Source organism: Platichthys flesus, chromosome 20 (assembly GCF_949316205.1).
Source record: "Platichthys flesus chromosome 20, fPlaFle2.1, whole genome shotgun sequence".
Classification (NCBI taxonomy): Eukaryota; Metazoa; Chordata; class Actinopteri; order Pleuronectiformes; family Pleuronectidae; genus Platichthys; species Platichthys flesus.
This window is the reverse complement of record NC_084964.1, coordinates 6,753,845-6,772,215: the sequence shown is the minus strand read 5'-3', so window position 1 is coordinate 6,772,215 and position 18,371 is coordinate 6,753,845. Positions and strand designations below refer to the sequence as shown.

The 18,371-nt window shown below is 38.6% G+C and overlaps 1 protein-coding gene across 2 annotated transcripts in view; it reads left to right on the top strand.

The window, feature by feature from the left end:
* Window positions 1-18,371, top strand: part of LOC133976239 (zinc transporter ZIP11-like) — a 114,541-nt gene that overhangs the window by 53,885 nt on the left and 42,285 nt on the right. The window contains exon 5 of one of the 2 annotated variants that reach the window (XM_062414390.1): window positions 9,687-9,807. In XM_062414390.1, the coding sequence (XP_062270374.1) occupies window positions 9,687-9,807 (121 nt within the window). Of the gene's footprint in view, window positions 1-9,686; window positions 9,829-18,371 lie in introns of both variants that reach the window. The other variant, XM_062414389.1, reaches the window with a different exon arrangement.

Sequence of the window (18,371 nt, the reverse complement as noted above, 5' to 3'; positions counted from 1 at the left end):
AGTATTTGGAAAAACTGACTGCATGTTGGCATGAACTCTACTAATGTATATAAATGGATATAGATAAAATATATGTTGACCAGCTCAATACCTGACTTGGACATTGCAGGGTCTGGCCATATTGCCAGTGACCCTTCTGATAAATCAAGGGAGATACACTGGATAGGTCGAGCCCTGAGGCATTTAGTAAAGAGTGGTGTATCCTTCTTGCTAGGTTGATAAAAGCTCTATCTTTGTCTTGATGATGGTTTTAGCCATCCCGTTAGGCCTCACTTCTCGATTTTCAGCTTTACTGAACCCTCTGTGCGGTTGGCGCTGATCCTTGTGACTCTGAAGCTAAATGGACCAATTAATCACTCACTACAGATATGTTTTTCAGCTGAAACAAAATTCTGCCTTGTGTGCTCTCCCTGCTGCTGTCATGTAAGTGCATCCTAATTTGCCAGCTGCCGGCCTTGGAATAATGGTCTGGTTTAGAAAAAAAAAGACCCTCTGTCTCATTTTTCTTCCCTTTGATTATTTCTAAATGCCAGGTGATCAGTCAGGGTAGAGGGGGCCATTGAGCGGCTCTACGTATACAGCCAGCACCATTGGCTAAAATGTCCATCAGTGGAGAGGATGAGTGGCTTCTAATTTGCTGCAGAGACAAAGCACCGTTGAACACTTAGAAGCAAATGAAACCATTCAAAAGGCAAAGAGGGACATGCATTGTAACGCTCTACTCTTTATACATATGTATTCATTTGAATAGCTTTTTGAATGGAGAGTTGCATTTCTGTGGTGATTACAGTCGAGGGCATAGCTAATAACTGAGATGGTGACATTGTATCTCTTTGTAAACTTGGCAAATTAGTCTTTGGTGGCTGCATTGGAGGTGCGCTGTTGAAAACAGATGATATGTTGCTAAAAATACAAATGGACAAATAATATGTGATTAACCGTGCTTAGTTTACCAATGTTTAGTCTTTGAGCACCTGTGTGTTGAAAAGCGCAGCATTGCTGAGAAGCTGATATTTTTGCCAGATTACAATTCTACTTTGTTCACAGGTCATACTTGACAATACGGCGTCTTCACCCCTGTGTGGTTGAAACCAGGATGGCTTCATGCCATTCTGAATAAATTATCTTCCAAACTACTTTTTGGCATCACTCCTGAGATGCAGGTGGCAGATTGGTTTTCCCAAATATGGATAAAAAAATTGTGATCTTGGAATTCCGGTTGTCAGAAACTGGACACTACCAGAAGTTTAAAATTTGTATCAACCTGTTTACACTATGAATCATGGCACGACACAGTTTAGCCAACAAACCCTAACTAACTATGTGTCAGTCCGTCCTCATAATTTTTAAATCTCCTTGAAGTAATTCTTAAACGCTTGTTTTAACTATATGATCATATTGATATAATAATAGTAAAAATATAAATATTACATCTTATCGCATTCTTCTAGACACCCAAGGACACCTTACAATACAGTATATCATTTATATAACCCAAGAACACTATGGTTCTGTTAGTCCCTGCAACAAACATAAGTATACAGTAGTTTATTTAGTGCAGAATTATCTTGTGAATTTTGATTATGTTTGGAGCGATTTATAGGCTAGAGAAGATGAATATGAAGCAACGTTTTCACCATCTAACTACCATCATATTTTTGCTTATCAAAATCATGTTATCAGACATATCAGAAACTTAAAAAGTTGGCACAGAAACTGTCAATTCTGAAGAAAAAAAAACCTCAGAGTTGCCAAGAAATACTCTTTTGTGGAGAAATACATTTTTGGTATTGTGAGACTTTATAAAGTTTGTTGCATCTGAGAAATTCTCAGGTGTTGTGTAGTTTCTTAAGTTGGTTCAAGAATTTGGTATTATGAAGTTCAGTTCGATGAAGCATTGCTCCTCCTTGCTATATATTTTTTGCATTTGTTTTTTTCTAATAATAGTGTTACTTTTTGATTACCTAGTTCATTCTATTAATATTATGAATATATCCTCACATCTCAGGTTTTTACAAGATCCAAATTCTTCAAAGTTTACACTGTCAAAAGGCCATAATCTTTATATTTCTTCTACGTTTTCGTTGTAATGTGCTAAATATCGCTCTGATTCTCAGAACAAAACTTCCCTAATCAATTCTAGGAGGTTGTCTCTTCTTCTACCCTGATCGAAATCCCTCTTGGAGAAAATATTCAGTTTTTACATTTGACAATTTTAAACTTGATGTTTATGTACCAGTTTGATTGTTAGTGTACTTGCCAAAGTTGGTCTTCAAAAAATTAAATAGACTGGGCTGTGGAGATAGTAGGAGAGTTTATATCAGAGCACAGTCATCGAGTTGTGTGTGCATGCGTGCGTGCATGTGTGTGTGTGTGCGTGTGTTTGACAGAAGCAGGACAGTTTCTATTTAGGGCCCGAGCACCGAATGGTGAGAGGCCCTATTGAATCTGTAAGGATTTTTCTTATTATTATTTCCCTTTAGGTGGCTTTTTGAGGGTCTAGACATGCTCAAAAAGTTATGAAACTTTGCAGGAAATTCAAGGTGTACGGATATTTTAGTATTCTGGAATAATTTGAATTGGGCGTGGCAAAATGGCTCAACAGCCCCTAGGTTTCGCTTTGTCCGATCTTCACAAAAATTGTGGCCTATCGCGTATCATGACCAGACGCACAAAAAACTCTCAAAGGGCATTATGAAAAACACAACAGGAAGACCGCTATTTTTAATTTAGTGGCCATTTTTAATTTAGTGGCCATTTTGGCCATATTCCACATTTTTACTTCGATGAACCTGTCGTAGAGCTTTCATCTGATCAACTTCAAATTCAGATGAGTGTCATCACAACAAGATTGAGAAAAAAAATGATTAAGGGAATTTTTTTTCGTCACACCTTGTGACCGTGGCGTGGCGTCAAAGTTTGGCTACACGCCATCAAAACACGAGCATCTGTATCGCGGACATACATGGTCCAATCGAGTCCAAAAAAGACATGTAAATCAAGAGTCCCAGCCTGATGATATCTACACAGAAATTATGACTTGAAATCACAGCGCCCCCTGTTGGCTACAGGAAGTGACATGTTTTATATTTTGATGAACTGCTCCTGGCTGCTTTACCAAATACAGCTCAAATGAGCTCAGTCAAGTCATTGGATCAAGGTCAGAATTGTGACATTTCCTCAAACCATGTAAACATTGATGTTCGGCGAAGGATCATCCTTCGCCAGACGAGACGATGTTTGCATAAGTCCACTGTGCATTGTCCTATCACTACCAAACTTCTGTCACATGATTAAAGTACAAGCCTGAACAGTACTATGTGTCAATATTTCCTCAGTGTCATAGCGCCACCTATTGATTATCCATGAAACAGGAAGGGTCATAGCGCCACCTACTGATCAGTGTGAAAATTACGTTGTGGTAAAATTGTCCAATTGACACAAAATTGCTCACGCTACATCAGAGCGCCTACTTGAACAGATCAGGTCTGTGCGTAATAATAGTGATGTCGCCACCTACTGGCAACAGGAAGTAAACTTAGTTTTTCAACTATCATTGGATTTACATACAATTTTCAGTTTGCTGTGCAATTGATAGCGTGGACCGTAGTGAGCAATTAGCAGGCAAGGATCGACATCACATGACGGAAGCAGGGAGTGAAGTGTTCATCATTCCGCAGTGCGCAAAACGCATGCAACGCGGAGACGTGCGCTTGGTCATCGATCGCCCTCTCCTACGACCGCTACAGGCTTCAACGTGCGGGTGCTCGGGCCCGCCAGTGCTACAACGTGGCCCTAGTTTGACTTTATTCTCCTCTTCCTTAACTCGAGCCTTCCTCATCAAACTGTGTCACACATCACCTGAGACGTTTGTGCAGCTGCAGCTTTCACACGGAATGAATCGCACAGACATCAGATAGCTGGAACACTTTCATATGGAGTCCTGCAACAGTACATGAAGAACTATTCTATAAAGACGTCAGCAGAGCTCTTCTTGACTCCAGGAGTCGAGTGGGCAGATATGCTGAGCCAAGCTTATGCTGCACTTAAATGTGTTTTTTGAACAGTAAATTAAGTTATATGACTTTTCTTTAAATAAATAAATAAAAGCTGGTTTAAAAAAATCACGTTTATTACCAAATGTGTTGGTGGTCCTGGTGCTTATGTGGGGGAAATCATTAGGGACATGTCTGCTTTATGATGTTGACATATATTTGAAAAGGTCAAAACTCTCTAATCAAAGGTTGGTGGCCCTCGCCACCAGCGACCCCTTGCGAGTGGGAAGTTGGAGAGCAGCGATTTTCAGTTCAATCACTTGTCAAAATATAACATTGTGTCCTCAACAACAATACCAATTGTTCTGATTTGAGGCAACCTGAAATGGTCACAGTTTATGCATACAAAGAGTTTGAATAGCTGCCAGGGAACATGCATTGATTTTGAGCCAGTGAGCCTCCACTATCAACACTTCCAGCTGGGACTGTGTCCAGAGCTGTGATATGGTGTAAGAAAGAGTTTGTAGCTGCCTTCATTTTGCTAAAAGGTCAAGAGGGGGCTGTGTCTCATGGCTCACATCAGTGTGTGTGTTTCTTCAGAGTTACATGCTGAAAATATATTTGGCCAGTAGCCTGCATCTGTTTTTAATGTCCTATAATAAACTGATAAAACTGTCACTCGTCTAATAGCAAACCAAGGAAGAACTCCAGTAGCAAAACGTTCATTTTATATTGCACATTTGTAAATAATGTATTTATACACAAAGAAACAATGTTTTCAGTTAAGAGTAGGTTAAGCGCATTAATCTAATTGAAATGTTATCTTTAAAATACCTGAATGTAGGGTTTGATTTGGTCTTATTGTTAAAAAGCTTTTAAATGGACATAAGCAATAGCATGATGGAGGAGTACATGCTGTAGTCTATTTCTGCCAAACTGTAACAAAACAGATCTTCATTCTACAATAAACTCTGTTTTATCATACATTGTGATGAATTTATTTCAGAAAGGGAGATAAATAAGAAAAAAGTTCATGAGGCACAGCAGCAACGGAGTTTAAAAACAAAACAGAGGACAGGATTTCAGGAAATCATAATGTGGTCATAATTCGGGTGTGATTTTTGTTCTGATGATCTAATATCAAAATTCTTCATGCCCTGTCACAGCAGGAGGCAACGTGCTTAGAAGGTGGTCGGTCATCTTCCAGAAAACGTTTCATTCATTCGAAGAAGAAGCTTGGAAAGAAGTACATGACAATTTGTACTCAATGTTCATTATATCCTGATAAAATGATTATAATGTACTGCATGGTGGTACTTCGACCAATGCATGAGTATTGCGGAGACAGACGGGCTTGTTATGAGTATTTCTGAAACCGCTGTTTTCTTGGGAATTTTACAATAGCCGTAATAGCTTGGGCTCATTAAAACATCTGAACCGCCAGTGAGCAGCAGATCTTCTGAGGTTGTTTGTGCTTCATCTCTGGAAAGTGGGAGGAGGTGTAAACAGGCTGGACTAACGTAGCCTAAATTTAGAATTTAGCATTAATAACAATCATTTATATTGACCCAACCTGTCTCAGACAGTCCAGACTGGTGATGGTATAATGGTGTAGTAAATGTTTTCTTAACACACCCTTAATACGAATAAATCATGGTTTCAATGCCAGAGTCCTTGGTAGCAGTTGACCATCTTTTAATGGCTACTTCCAGTAGGATAATGCTCCTTGTGAATCCAGTCCAGCAGTTAAGTAAAGCATTCAAACTTATATATAATCCCCACACATGTGAACAATCATGAAGCTTTAAAATATTCACTGCAGATCACAACCAGGTAAGTAATAAGAATCATGCGGCATATTTTGCTCTGAGTAACAGCCGCATGTGTTTGACCGTGACAACAGTGAATCATTTGAAGGATTGGTCTCCTCAAGCAAAATAAACTAAAATAAATATTTGAAACAACGTTGAAATAATGGATGCAAAAAGAAAATCCTGGTGTTGGATGGATGAAACTAAAGATTTACAGCCACAGTAGCCCTTTGTGTCCCGAGGTCGGGTCCCATTCAGTGTTTACGACCCAGCAATCCCAAAATGTCATGCACCATCTCACTCATCGGTTTATACCTGAACTTCCTGTTTTGTTTTTTGTTTCTCTGCTGCTTTCTTGGCTTCCTCCCTCTCGCACACCTCATTGCTGCTGGCGTAAGTAATGAGCAAGAGTGACAATTACAGACAAGATCCGCAACAATATTATCATTATTTTGTTTCCAGCATTTTGTCTCTCACCTTTATTAAAAGATATTCGTTTTCTTTTTTTCACACATTATCCTATATTTTAGAGTGAACCCACACAAAGGTTTCTCTTCCGTCCTTCTTTCCACTTTATGATGCTGAGGAACGATAAAACAACCTCTGCCAACTCTGGAAGATATTCAGAGGCTCAGTTTAGAGACTGTGTATACAACAACAATTGTCTGGGCGCTTCAACATGCTCGATCAAAAGGAAAGTGATTAAAGGAAAGCAAACAGGAAACTTGGCAATACTGTTTCCAGCGGGAGACTGAAGTCAGCCAAAGGAAGCTTCTGTGAAACCACACCAAAAACCATTTTACACTGCTCATCCATGCAGCAAACCATCAAATATACAGTATATGTAAATTTATAAATCAAATATCCTCATTGTTTTTACTGATTTTCTTTGACCGTATGCTCATTGAACCATCTTCCTTAGCAATGGTTTAAACCAGCTTCTAATGCCTCCATGGAAGTAGATTTAATTTTAATATGCATAGCTTTAGTTAATGCTATAAGGCAATAACACATGAAAGCTTCCGCAGGGAGTGAATGTTTTTTATAAATGTATATTTCATGTTTTCCTGGGAACGCGGAGGATATATGTTGGTTTTATTCAGTGGATCCTACTTTATTTCTTTAGAAAAAATAAATCCTTTGGTGAGTATGTCTGTGCAAGAGAAAGGCTGTAAAGCATATACTTAATATGAATAATACAATATTTATTAAGTGCATTTTGCTGTATGTTTATTAAGCTCCTGTCCAGTTATGTTATTTCAACTCTTAACTTATCAAAGATAAGGTTTGTTTCTACATCTGAATTTTGAATTAATTTGCAATACATTTTTAACATTTTATGTTTTTTCTATCATGCAAAGCACTTTGAACTACATTTAAATATTTGAAAGATGTTTTATATATTTGATGGTTCATTGATTGTTTTTTTCATTTATTTGTACATTTTTTTATATATTGATTGGTTGATAGTCAAATCTCACAAAAATAACTTTTGAGGAGAAAACAAAAGGGTGTAATAATAATCTTTGTTTATTTAGCATTGTTCAAACGGTTGGTTTGGTCTTTGAAAACAAAATAACATGCACATAATACAGAAAACTGGCATTCTCTTTTAATTGTTTGGTGTATTTGTTGGCTCCAGATAGTGTCTGACATCTTGGATTTTGTATTATTGTAATGGTTTTGACCCCCTGTCAGACTTTGTATTCTTCTCCCAGGAAATGAGACAAACTTAGACAGACTCCTGCATTAGAAAGTGACATTACTGCAAGCAAAGCAATGCAGTGAGAGTGCTTACATAGTTTATGGAAGGGAAATGTCACTAGGCTGTCAGACTGACCTCTGGTGAGTCGTCTTCTAGCTAAAAAATGTTGTCCTTAATTACTTCTTTGCATTTTGAGAGTCATTGAAAGAAGTCACACATTATATCTGCTAGTAAACACAAATGATTATTCACTGCCTCACGAACCACGTTAAGATCCTGATGCTTTTATGGTCAGTAAATACTTAAAAAACGTAAACCTGCAGATAATGAATAATCATGGACCTTGTATTTAGATGGATGATGGGTCTTCACGTACTCCTGTTGTAGAACAAATTACAATAGAAAAAGAGAATGCCAGTAGTGTTCACAATGAAATGGTCCCGCATAGCTGGGGCTATTTGAGTGCAAGCTCTGAGGGAAAGCTTTGCAAAATGTTAAACCAGAAAACCTTGCTCTAATAAAAAGCAAATAAAACCAAACTTATTATTAAATTGAACACTTAACACCAGTGTGATAAGAACTACCTTAAGTGACAGAAACTTTATTTTTCTAATTTTGTCCATCTCCCATCTACTAACTTGGAGGAGGCAGGGTATAAGACCAATACTCTAGCCAGCCACCAGGGGGCGATCAATACATTTTTTGGTTCACCTCTCCTGAGTTGTCATGCCATCCACCTTCATTTGCAGTCCATGGATCAGATTGACTGAAATGGCTGATGTCATGTCTAGGTTTTATATTTCATTGTTCATATTGTGACTGGAATCAACAGCACAGATGGGATCATCGTCATCATCGCTCTCAATGTGGAGTGTGATGGTGTGAGAGGCTTTTCATTGGAAGCAAACATATGTTGACTGACAGGTAGCTGGTAGGATTTCGGACCCTAGGATCAATAGGTATTTGGATAGAGACTGGATTTACCATCTGTTTTCAGGTGGTACATCCAGGTTGAACATATTTAATCTGATGTTGATTAAACTCTCCACTTCCTTCAGCCACTCAGCTCGACTGGAGCGTGTATAGGGTTGGCAGTAAAGCAGTGCATTAACATTTCATTTGAATTTAGAGTGTCAAGATTCATCCGCTGTGGGTTTTCAATGAGGTAGCTTCCATAAGCTTAACTATGTACTGAGGTACTGTAAACTTGCAAGGCAAAACATCACACATCATCCACTATCTCACTGGTGAAACACCACTCAGTCGACTGTCAGAGGATTGGAAATACCTGTTTTGTGTGGTCACAAATGTGAGGCAGTCTCACAATCAGGCAACATAATGACATCCATCAGAGGAATTTAGTGAACATCTTGGTTTGGTCAGATGATGAATCAGAGCATTACAGTGACAGTAACTGTGGGAGATATTGTTCATAACAGTGCATTGTTGAATTAATAACACAACATCTTCCGACTACACCTTGAATACAATTTTGAAACTAACTAAACTAGCACTTAAATGGCACTTACTTATAGCATTTTGTAGTTTTGCTTTATATTTGAAGAAATTGTACTTTCTTGATTCTTGTTGTTCTGGGTTTGTTCCCTCAGGGTTGAATGCACTTATTGTTAGTTGCATTGGATAAAATCATCAGCTAAATTAAATGTTCTAATGTAATGTAACCTCATGATGTAGACTAGATGCAGGAGTGGATAGCGGGGTTTTCACAGCTGGGCTCAAGAATAAGTCCAACATCAATGCACTTTTCCTTAGTTACATCAATTCTTATTTGACACAAAAAGTCAAGGATTATCATTTGCAATTTGTTCCTTCAAAAACACATTTCCATATTTTGTATAAAGGAAACATACATTAGACACTTTAAACACATTACCCATGTAGGGGATACAGTAGTTTCACGGTTTGTGGTGTTCTGTATGTATGATGGAGTATTTTAACACTGAGACAAACTGCATTGCTGCTTCTCAGTAATTATTAGTAAATGATAATCGCTTGTGCTTAGTTTTTTTGTTTTGTTGAAAATATCAATAAAATAATAAATTAGTAGGAAATAAGGGGCCCCATGATATACAGCATTATCTGCGATTTTCTGTATGTAAAACAAATTTTAACCTCTTCCTTTTCTGTCTTCTTTTTTTTGTCTTTTATCCACAGGGTCTCGGTGTCGACCCCCAAACTGCCCTGGCTCTGCCCCCCGACTCAAAGCTGGGCAAAGAGAAAGCAGAAGAGCCGTCGTTCCAGCCCACTGAGTCTGACGAGATGAGCATCAGGATAGGTAGAGCCGGACCTCACTCAGGCAAGCCTCCCTTCATATACCCACATCAAGTGTTGCATTTCATTACAAAACCATGTAGCAGTTGCAGCCGGTGTCTGTCCACAAATGATGTCACATCATCTGACTGATGCGGACTCAAAGTGGCGAGAAGAGAGGCTGCATTGACTCACCTTGAGCTTCTCTGATGGCTTTGTTTCACCTGTCAACTCTCTCTCTCTTGGTTTTTCACCTTTCCTTTTTACTCCATCTGCCTCATCTTTCACTCTCTTCATACATTGGTTCCCTACCCTAGATTGGCTTTAGCTCTTTAAGCAATCATCCTTTGTGGCTTTGTGGGAACTGACGTTAATTCAGTCATCACACACACTGTATATGCTAAGCGAGGGAAAAATGTTATGACAATGGGAAAATGAAAGAATAAACAAATGCAGAGAGATCAAGTCAAGAGGGAAAATATAATTTCAAAATAGTTTGACGGAGACAACACAGAACTGAAATTAGTTGTGAGTGTGAGTGTGTGTTTGTGTGAGTGCACCCGTGTGTGTTTTCTCGCCTCACTGGCTGGTACCACGACAGATACAATTACATTTTAGTTTATTTGTTATCTACAGTGAGTTCTTAAGCTATGCATCTGCTAACTGACAGTGACACTGGAATATTAAAACCAGGTTGGAATATCAATGCAAATTGTAAAAACTATAAACCATAAAATATTGGTGCCAGTGACTAAACAGTGTCAGAACACAAAACGACGGTCGGCGATAAGAACGGCTTTTTAATTGCTGAGTTAAATTGACAGTTAAAATTGAACACATTAACTATTAACAGTTAAAAGTTTTCTCTAAATTAAATAAACAGGGAAACTAATTTGCTCAGGCACCTAAAGCTGCTTGTGATTCGTTAGGTACAAGGTGTATAGGATTGGCACCAGATTTCCAAACCCTACTGACTGCAAGTTATATCTCCCTTCAAAGGTCTTTAATTATCTCATTTATTATTTATCTTCTCTGGTATGGTTCATGAGGAAATGGTGAGCGCGTTTGGTTGAGACTGTAATTTCTCCCAATTTCGTGAACAGTGTCGACTGTTAGACAGGAGATGAAAAACGTGATTGTAGGGGAAATATTACACAAGTGAGATGCCGCTACGCTGCGACTTTTAATGAGCAATAGCTAAAAGCATAAAGAGGAGGCAGCAAACACGACACACCTCCCCTCTTACACAAGTCTTCTTTGGATTAATGGTAAGATTACAATTGTATTCTCACACAGTTCTGTGGTTGCGCATATGTGGGAAGTCAAAGGTTTAATTAAGCACCTATATTTTCACGCTATTTAAATTTTAAAACCCAATTTTCACAAGAAATATTTATTTTACTTATTGATCAAAAAGGCCAATATGAGCATTTTCAAACGGCTTTCTTTATGTCTCCAAATAACTCAATTTTATGGTGTTTCTTTTATGCCGTATTTACGACTCAAGTATTTCCTATTGTGAGTTTTAAAAAGTATTTCAACATCTCGGTTTACTTTTCTGATTACTGCTAACACTAGTAGCCTAAAATTGGGATTCAATTCCATCAGCCAATGTGGCACCAAAAAGAACTGTTTTGTTGCACTGCGATGTCACACTGTGATTCTTCCTAGGCGCTGCATACAAATAATTGAAACAGAGACAGTGTAGACACTAGTGAGATAAAAAACAAACACCAAAAACTTGACCAGTGAAAATTAATCCTTTCTTTAATTTTGAATAACCAGTATATTTGTAGTTTCTTACCAATCAGTGAAGGCAAGACCTAAGCAATGTATTGATGCAGAGTCCCATTAGTAGCTGCTGATCTGTGTTGTTTTTTACAATTAGTAGAAAAAGATTAAAAAATATAAAATAAAATAAATAAAAATGCCTGAAAGTTACAACAAGACTTGAGTCAATGCAAAAGAAACCATCCTGCCAAATGTGTCTTTGAATTAAAAAAGATGGTGGCATGTGTAACTGCAGCTGAGTTCATGTGGATTTCATGACAAGCACATTACTCAGTTTTATTCATTTTTATTGGTTAAAAATCCAGAATGGTACAATTCCTTTTAATTCCAAAACGCAGAAAAACATAATTGACCCTTCTGGGATTTTCTTAGCGTAGCACAATAAACTCCCACCTCACATGACTCGCCTGCTGTGTCAGCCGGCATCTCTCCAGGGTTTGACTTTTCAAAGACAATATTTTTGGGGGGACTTAAATAATCAAAATAGCTGGAAGATTGAGTTCCTGTTTTTTGGTTGTTAATGCCTTTTTTGTGCCTGTGTAAGCGCATCCTGGCAGTCATTTTATCTGACTCACTCCTTCTCTTATTTCCATTGTTGTCACTGTGACCTCGGGTATATACCACACATTGTGATGTCATAGTTTTAATGATATAAAGTGACTTTGTTGCACTGCTTCAAATGTCATGGGAGCTGGTGGGAACGCTGGTGTCAAGTAGAGCGACTGAAACTTGGATTGGAAGAAATTTCTGCAAACAAAACAACTCTGGAGTTGCCTTGATGTTATTTTCAGGATATCAGAGTTAGCAGCTGGAGGTTCTGAACAAAGACAAAAGGAGGAAAAAAAAGACTTTGAAGACCTTGGACAAAGAAAGATCAACCATTTTTTTAGGCAGACACTATGATGTTGACTATGATGTTGTTCTGATAAGTTTCAACCCAGTATTCCAACAGTATTTCACAGCCAGATTGTTCAAATAACGTACGGCATGAGAATACTTTCATTCCATTGCCACTGTTTACATTCAGAGAATATTTCCTGCAGCTCTCGAGTCCACAGATTGAATATGTATTCCACACACACTCAGAGAGATCAGTTAAAAGTCCATTGCATCACTGAGGCTTGCATGAAGGCATCCGAAGTCGATCAGCCACACTGTTTACAGAGGAGGGTTGAAAGGCGCTGCATGTTTGGATGTGCCATTCAGTGCGGAATATCCCATCAACACTTTTTCCTCTCTTATGCACTTTCATACATCAAAAAGGATGAATAATTTATTTTAGAGAGGCTGAATTCCCACACCACTACCCAGTGCCGGGCAAAACAATAAAGAAGCGAAAGAAAAATGAAAAAAAGCAATGAAGCACTGAGCAACCAAACAAATACTGGCCATCGTATTTTTATTATGGCAGGGATTCTCAAACTAAACGTGCTCGGGACGTAATTTTCTTTCCTAGCCTGACCCAAACCCTGAACATACTTTTTTGTGTGTACAAACCCGACTACAGCCTGACGTTTCCCCTTATTAAAGGCACATGCAGTGGAAATATATAATTGTATCACCCGTCAAATATCACACAATCCAACTTTAAAATAATTAAAAAAAATTAGTTCTGGTTTGACTCATATGATGCAAATTGGGTCAGGTATGCACACACTAGTCCCAACCTTCTTGGGGGTCGAAAATAAATCAATGAATCTAGTAGCTGGATTCTCAAGCAAAAAGTGGATTTCTTACCCTATTGAGGTTTTGAGAAACTCAGATCTCTTTTTCTTTTTGTTTACATTTTCTGACATATTATGGACCACAAACAATTTGATGATGTGTATCCTTTTTATGTGCAGAGTTCTTTACCTGTAAAAAGCTGAAGCTAATATTTGCTTATTGACGCATATAGCCACAGCAGTTTTGTTGAGGAAAAAATAAACCCCTGTGAGCATTACTTGCAGGAAAAGGTAACTTGTTGCAGTTGCTAGGACAGTGTTCAGTGGAGGGATTTACCAAACAGTCAATAGCTTTGCTCAGGGGAGGCTTACGGACACGTGGCCCCTCGATAAATACCTACGACCTTCAGCCCCATGTCATCCTCAAATATGCTCCTGCTGCAAATGCTAAAACCTGTATTTTAGATGGAATATAAACAGAAACCTTGAAAACAGCAAATGTATTCATGTCATTGCTGATCAGCTTCTACATCAGAGTCCCTGTGTGCCTGGGTAGTACGACAACGCCAAAAGAACTGATTGCAGTCTTGGGGGCTCTTGGAGCTGTTGCTCAGATAATCCTGGAGGCTTAATCCACAGGTGTTTATCTCATTGGGAGGGAGTTAGGAATTTTAGAGGAAAAAACTGTATCAGGCAGAGCATTGAAATTGTTCTTAATTGTGCTCATAATATGCATGACACGCAGCGATGCTGCAGAAGACTTTGTTGGGCGCTAGTTTAAACCTTAATTGATGTTGTAGGTTGCTACAAACGGAGACATGAAGGAATTTAGTATTCACGCACACATATGCTCGCCCCATTGACGTCCGCTCCCCCTTGCGCATATGGACAGAGCAAGGAAGCTGCACAAAAGATAATTGACACTTCCTTCCTTTGCAGACAAAACACATGAGGGGCAGTCCCAGTCACTTCAAGCTTAAAATTCACCTTGATGATCTCTCATCTCACTAAATACCTCCTGCTGAGACTCATTGAGAATCTCTATTTAACACAATGACATGAACACACACACACGTTTCCATCTCCCTCTTTCAATGTTTTCTCTGTCTTTTATTTATTGGACATGATTGGTGGTGGATCTCTCTTTTCAATCTGAAGGGATCTGATTGATTCAAGCACTGTCTCCTGTTGGCTTCAGCTTCGTCTTAATGGAAATTAGAAGGGTGACCTCTTTCCGAATGCCTATCTGTGACACAGCAGTCACTCCCTTTGCAGCCATCACAGAAGATAGAACAAACCAAACGTCCTATTTTGCCCTTTTTGATGTGTGGTATATGCATGTGGATGGTATGTATTGCCAATTGTACTAAATTCTATTTTGAAACCTCAATTACAGTATCTTTCACTGTAAAGACAGACATCTCTTGGAAAGAATAGTTTTTCTGTTCTGATTCTCAGCCCTAAGAGTCTTTCTAGTCCAAATTGATTCAGAACAACTGGTGGAATACAGAGACTATTTTGAAAGCATTGAAACCCCCCCCCCCCCCCCCCCCTCCAATCTATTGTAATCAAAATGTGTATCCATGTTGTAGTAAGATGTTGAATTTTTTTCCCAAATATCACAGGTAACAGGCACTCAGTTACATTAGGAACATCCACATTTTCCCAGAAAATTCTTATTAAAATGTCTGTCCAGTTTATCAGTTTAATTAGTACAAAGGTAAGTGTTGAACTGCCAATGGTTAACCATTTCCTGTGATTTTAAAATAAGTTAACTACAGCAGTCAAAGTAAATTAGACTTTAAAGTTAATGCAACTGCTGTTCATGGGTTTAAAATCCCTGCTTGAACAATCGTTTAGTACAGTCTTTGCAGTAGTACTGTGCATTTATGTCATAATGAGGAGATAGAGACACATGATAAAGGAAGACAGACTGGTTGATCCGATGTCCCACGGCAACATTATAAGCCGAAACTTTAAAAGAACAGACAGAAGCTTCACATGATGGACGAGCAGCACAGTTTCCACACTTAAACTTCATTGAGTTGGTTTTGGATAAAATGGAAAAAGGTGAAAGCAAAGCTAGAAGTGCAAAACATTTGTGTGGACTTCTGCAACAGGGAGCAGTAATGTAGCAGTAGTTACCGGTGATATGATAAGACAGATAACTAAGAAAACTAAGATTAGAGGCCAAAAATAATAAAAAAGACACTGTTTGTAATGGCTGATGCCAATTTCACTTTCAATTAATTTTGCCGTCTACACAGTGATTTATATAATCACAAATTCAACTATACTCCATTGTATTTATTGTATATATTTATTTACTTTTGTTTGAAAAATGTCATAATTTCTTTCATATTTATTAAGTTATTATTCATTGTAATTATCTTATTATTATCCTCCTCTATTTGATGCCCCACATAGTAAGACCAATTATAAGATATGACTGACTCATCCAGGGGCCAGTTCAGTCATTTTCACAAAAGTACTCTAATTTTGCTTATAATTAACTTAATAGTAGCATTCAAACAGAGGGGAACATGTGATTGACGTCATGAGACAGCATGGGATTTTTGTTACAATGAATTCAATAGCAGGGTCCAGCACTGCACACGTATGCTTAAGAGTCCTCAACAGAGTTCGCTTTCATTAACTTTGAAGGGGTGACGTGATGCATGTTATAACTGTGCTGATGTCCTGTTGCTTCACCTTGCTTGTAGTTCTTAAAGTAGAATTCTTGAAAAGTTTGTCCTTTCAAGCAGCAGTGCTGGAGCTAGCCAGTGAAATCTCATATGTGGACATATGCAGAGGAAACAGGATGGGTGTTGGAGTGATGCAGCTCCTGCCTGGTATTCAACGTTTGTAATTTCATCTGGTTGGAGAGCTTATTGCCAGTGTACGTCCCTTTAGCATTGCGGCCTGCATGGCACATTGGTATTTCTCACCATACACATTATTTGCATTTTCATACATTTCGTTTTTTATGCAAAACTTGTCTGATTTTTATCAGGTAAGCTACTGCAGTTGCCTCTAGAAACCTGTTTGTTGTGGTAACTATAGCTGCTTTCAGGCATGCTCTGAACTGTGGAATAACTCCAGTCATTCTCAGGAGTGGCTGTATGTGAGAACGCAAATGGCTGGATCAGAGGCTGTGGAGTTTGGGGGTCAACCTCCTAGTGAAAACTCTGAATAAAGTCCTAATAAGCCCATGTGAAAACACAGCAGGAGATCCTCCAAGGGATTTACCACGAGATGATGAGGTTTCTAAGCTACGGTTAAAAAGAATACATATCTCAGGATGATAAAGAGGAGCCATGACCGTAGAAGACACAGATGAAGATGTGAGCTTACAGAGATGGCAAGATTCAAGAGGAGGGCCCATGCAGGTGGTGATGTTCTGTAAACAAAAACGTGAAATTTTAATTTATATGTTACGTCCTCCCTCTGCTGGCTGTGTCACCCCTTTCTATGATGTTCTGAATCATTCTCATCGGAGAAGGTCCTGCTGTGTTTCTCGTGTGTGAAAGGCAAACTCTTGAGAAAGACCGGACCCAATTGTATGTAAATTCTCCGGGAGAGAATGTCTGAAAATGGTATGTCTGTCGCTCCAAGCGTCAGGCATGCCACCATGTAAAAGAAACACGTTCATGAGATACTAAATAACAACCATACCGTCAGCTCATGAAGTGAGCACGTGGCATTCTGACTATCTCAAGTTAAAAAAAGGCTCTTCTGCTGACTCGACAAGCCACGAAAGTCGTGTTTAATAGATCAGTGCTTTGATTCCTGCTGTTCTCCAGGTATTTGAAGTGACAGGAAGCCCCTTGTATGCATGTACCTACTCACGGATGCATGCATTCACACATAAATGCACAAAACTATTCCCGTTCCCTCTCATAGTTAATGCATGGCTTCCTAAATAATTCAGTCGGCATTAAAATAAGTCAGTGTGCCTCTTGGCGTGCTGTTTATTCAGAATAAATTTAGGAATGCACCAAAATGAAAAATGGGATTAGACTTGAATTTCTCTAATCATGCAAAATATGAACATACATACTCCAATTTGCCAATGTACCTCTTAATGAATGAATTCATCTTTTGTCATTTATCAAATTCTTTTCAAGCCTTCTTGCAAAAGCTGCAGCCAACCACATGACCTATATATTTTATAATGAGGTCAGACATGCTGTAGATGCAATGAGAAGGCAGACGTATATATCTTAATATCTCAACAAGGTGAATCAAAAACAAGAAAACTGTGTAACTCTGGAAACACATAAAGGGATGGGGGTCAATATGCCAGACTTTAATAACCGTTACAGTAATACAAACAAAGGTCACCCTTTATTAAAATATCAGGGATGCCCAGGGTTCTCTTCTTTAAAGTGATGAAAAAGGGATAGACAAGCTCATGGAGTTGAGAGCCAAGTTAATTGCACTCACTAACCTGAGGGAGTGGAGATATACACATTGAGTTGAACTATTCCTTCAAAGGAAACGTCAGTATTTGAGCTAACTTTATAGTTAACACTCCAAAAGCCAGACGGACAATGTTCTCTTGTGGCAGGGTGGGATCCCTTTAGGAGGTGATTTTCTCTGTTACAATCCGATAATCTGAAAAGGTTAACTTGCATGTCTTAGCTCGTTTTTGGGCCTATACCCTAACAAATGGTTTCCATCAATGCTAATGGACAGACTGTGGGGTAAAGATATCTGAGCAGTGGCGGCTGGTGACATTTTTTTTGGGGGGGGCGCACTTGGGCGGCGCGGTTTAAATAGCCCACCGCAATGAGAAAAAAAACTGAGGTTTTGATTAGAATATTAAAAAAAACATAGCTTTATTTCAATAACATACAGTGCTCAACACTAGTATCCAACAACAATAACAATAACCTGTTACTTTGGGCATGACAGTTCAGAGCAGAATGGTAGGGACATAGGTAAGAGACATTGGGTAGGGTTTCAGAGATAAAGAATAAAGAAGGTGCCCACACCCTCACACGAAAGAGGTTTAGAGCAGAAGAGACATAACATTTTACATTTGTTGTTTGTCAAGAGTAGGCCCTACTACTTGTAAAGAAACTTAGCCCTCCTCTCTTTCAAGCTGGCAAATCTCTCTATCACCTTCTGG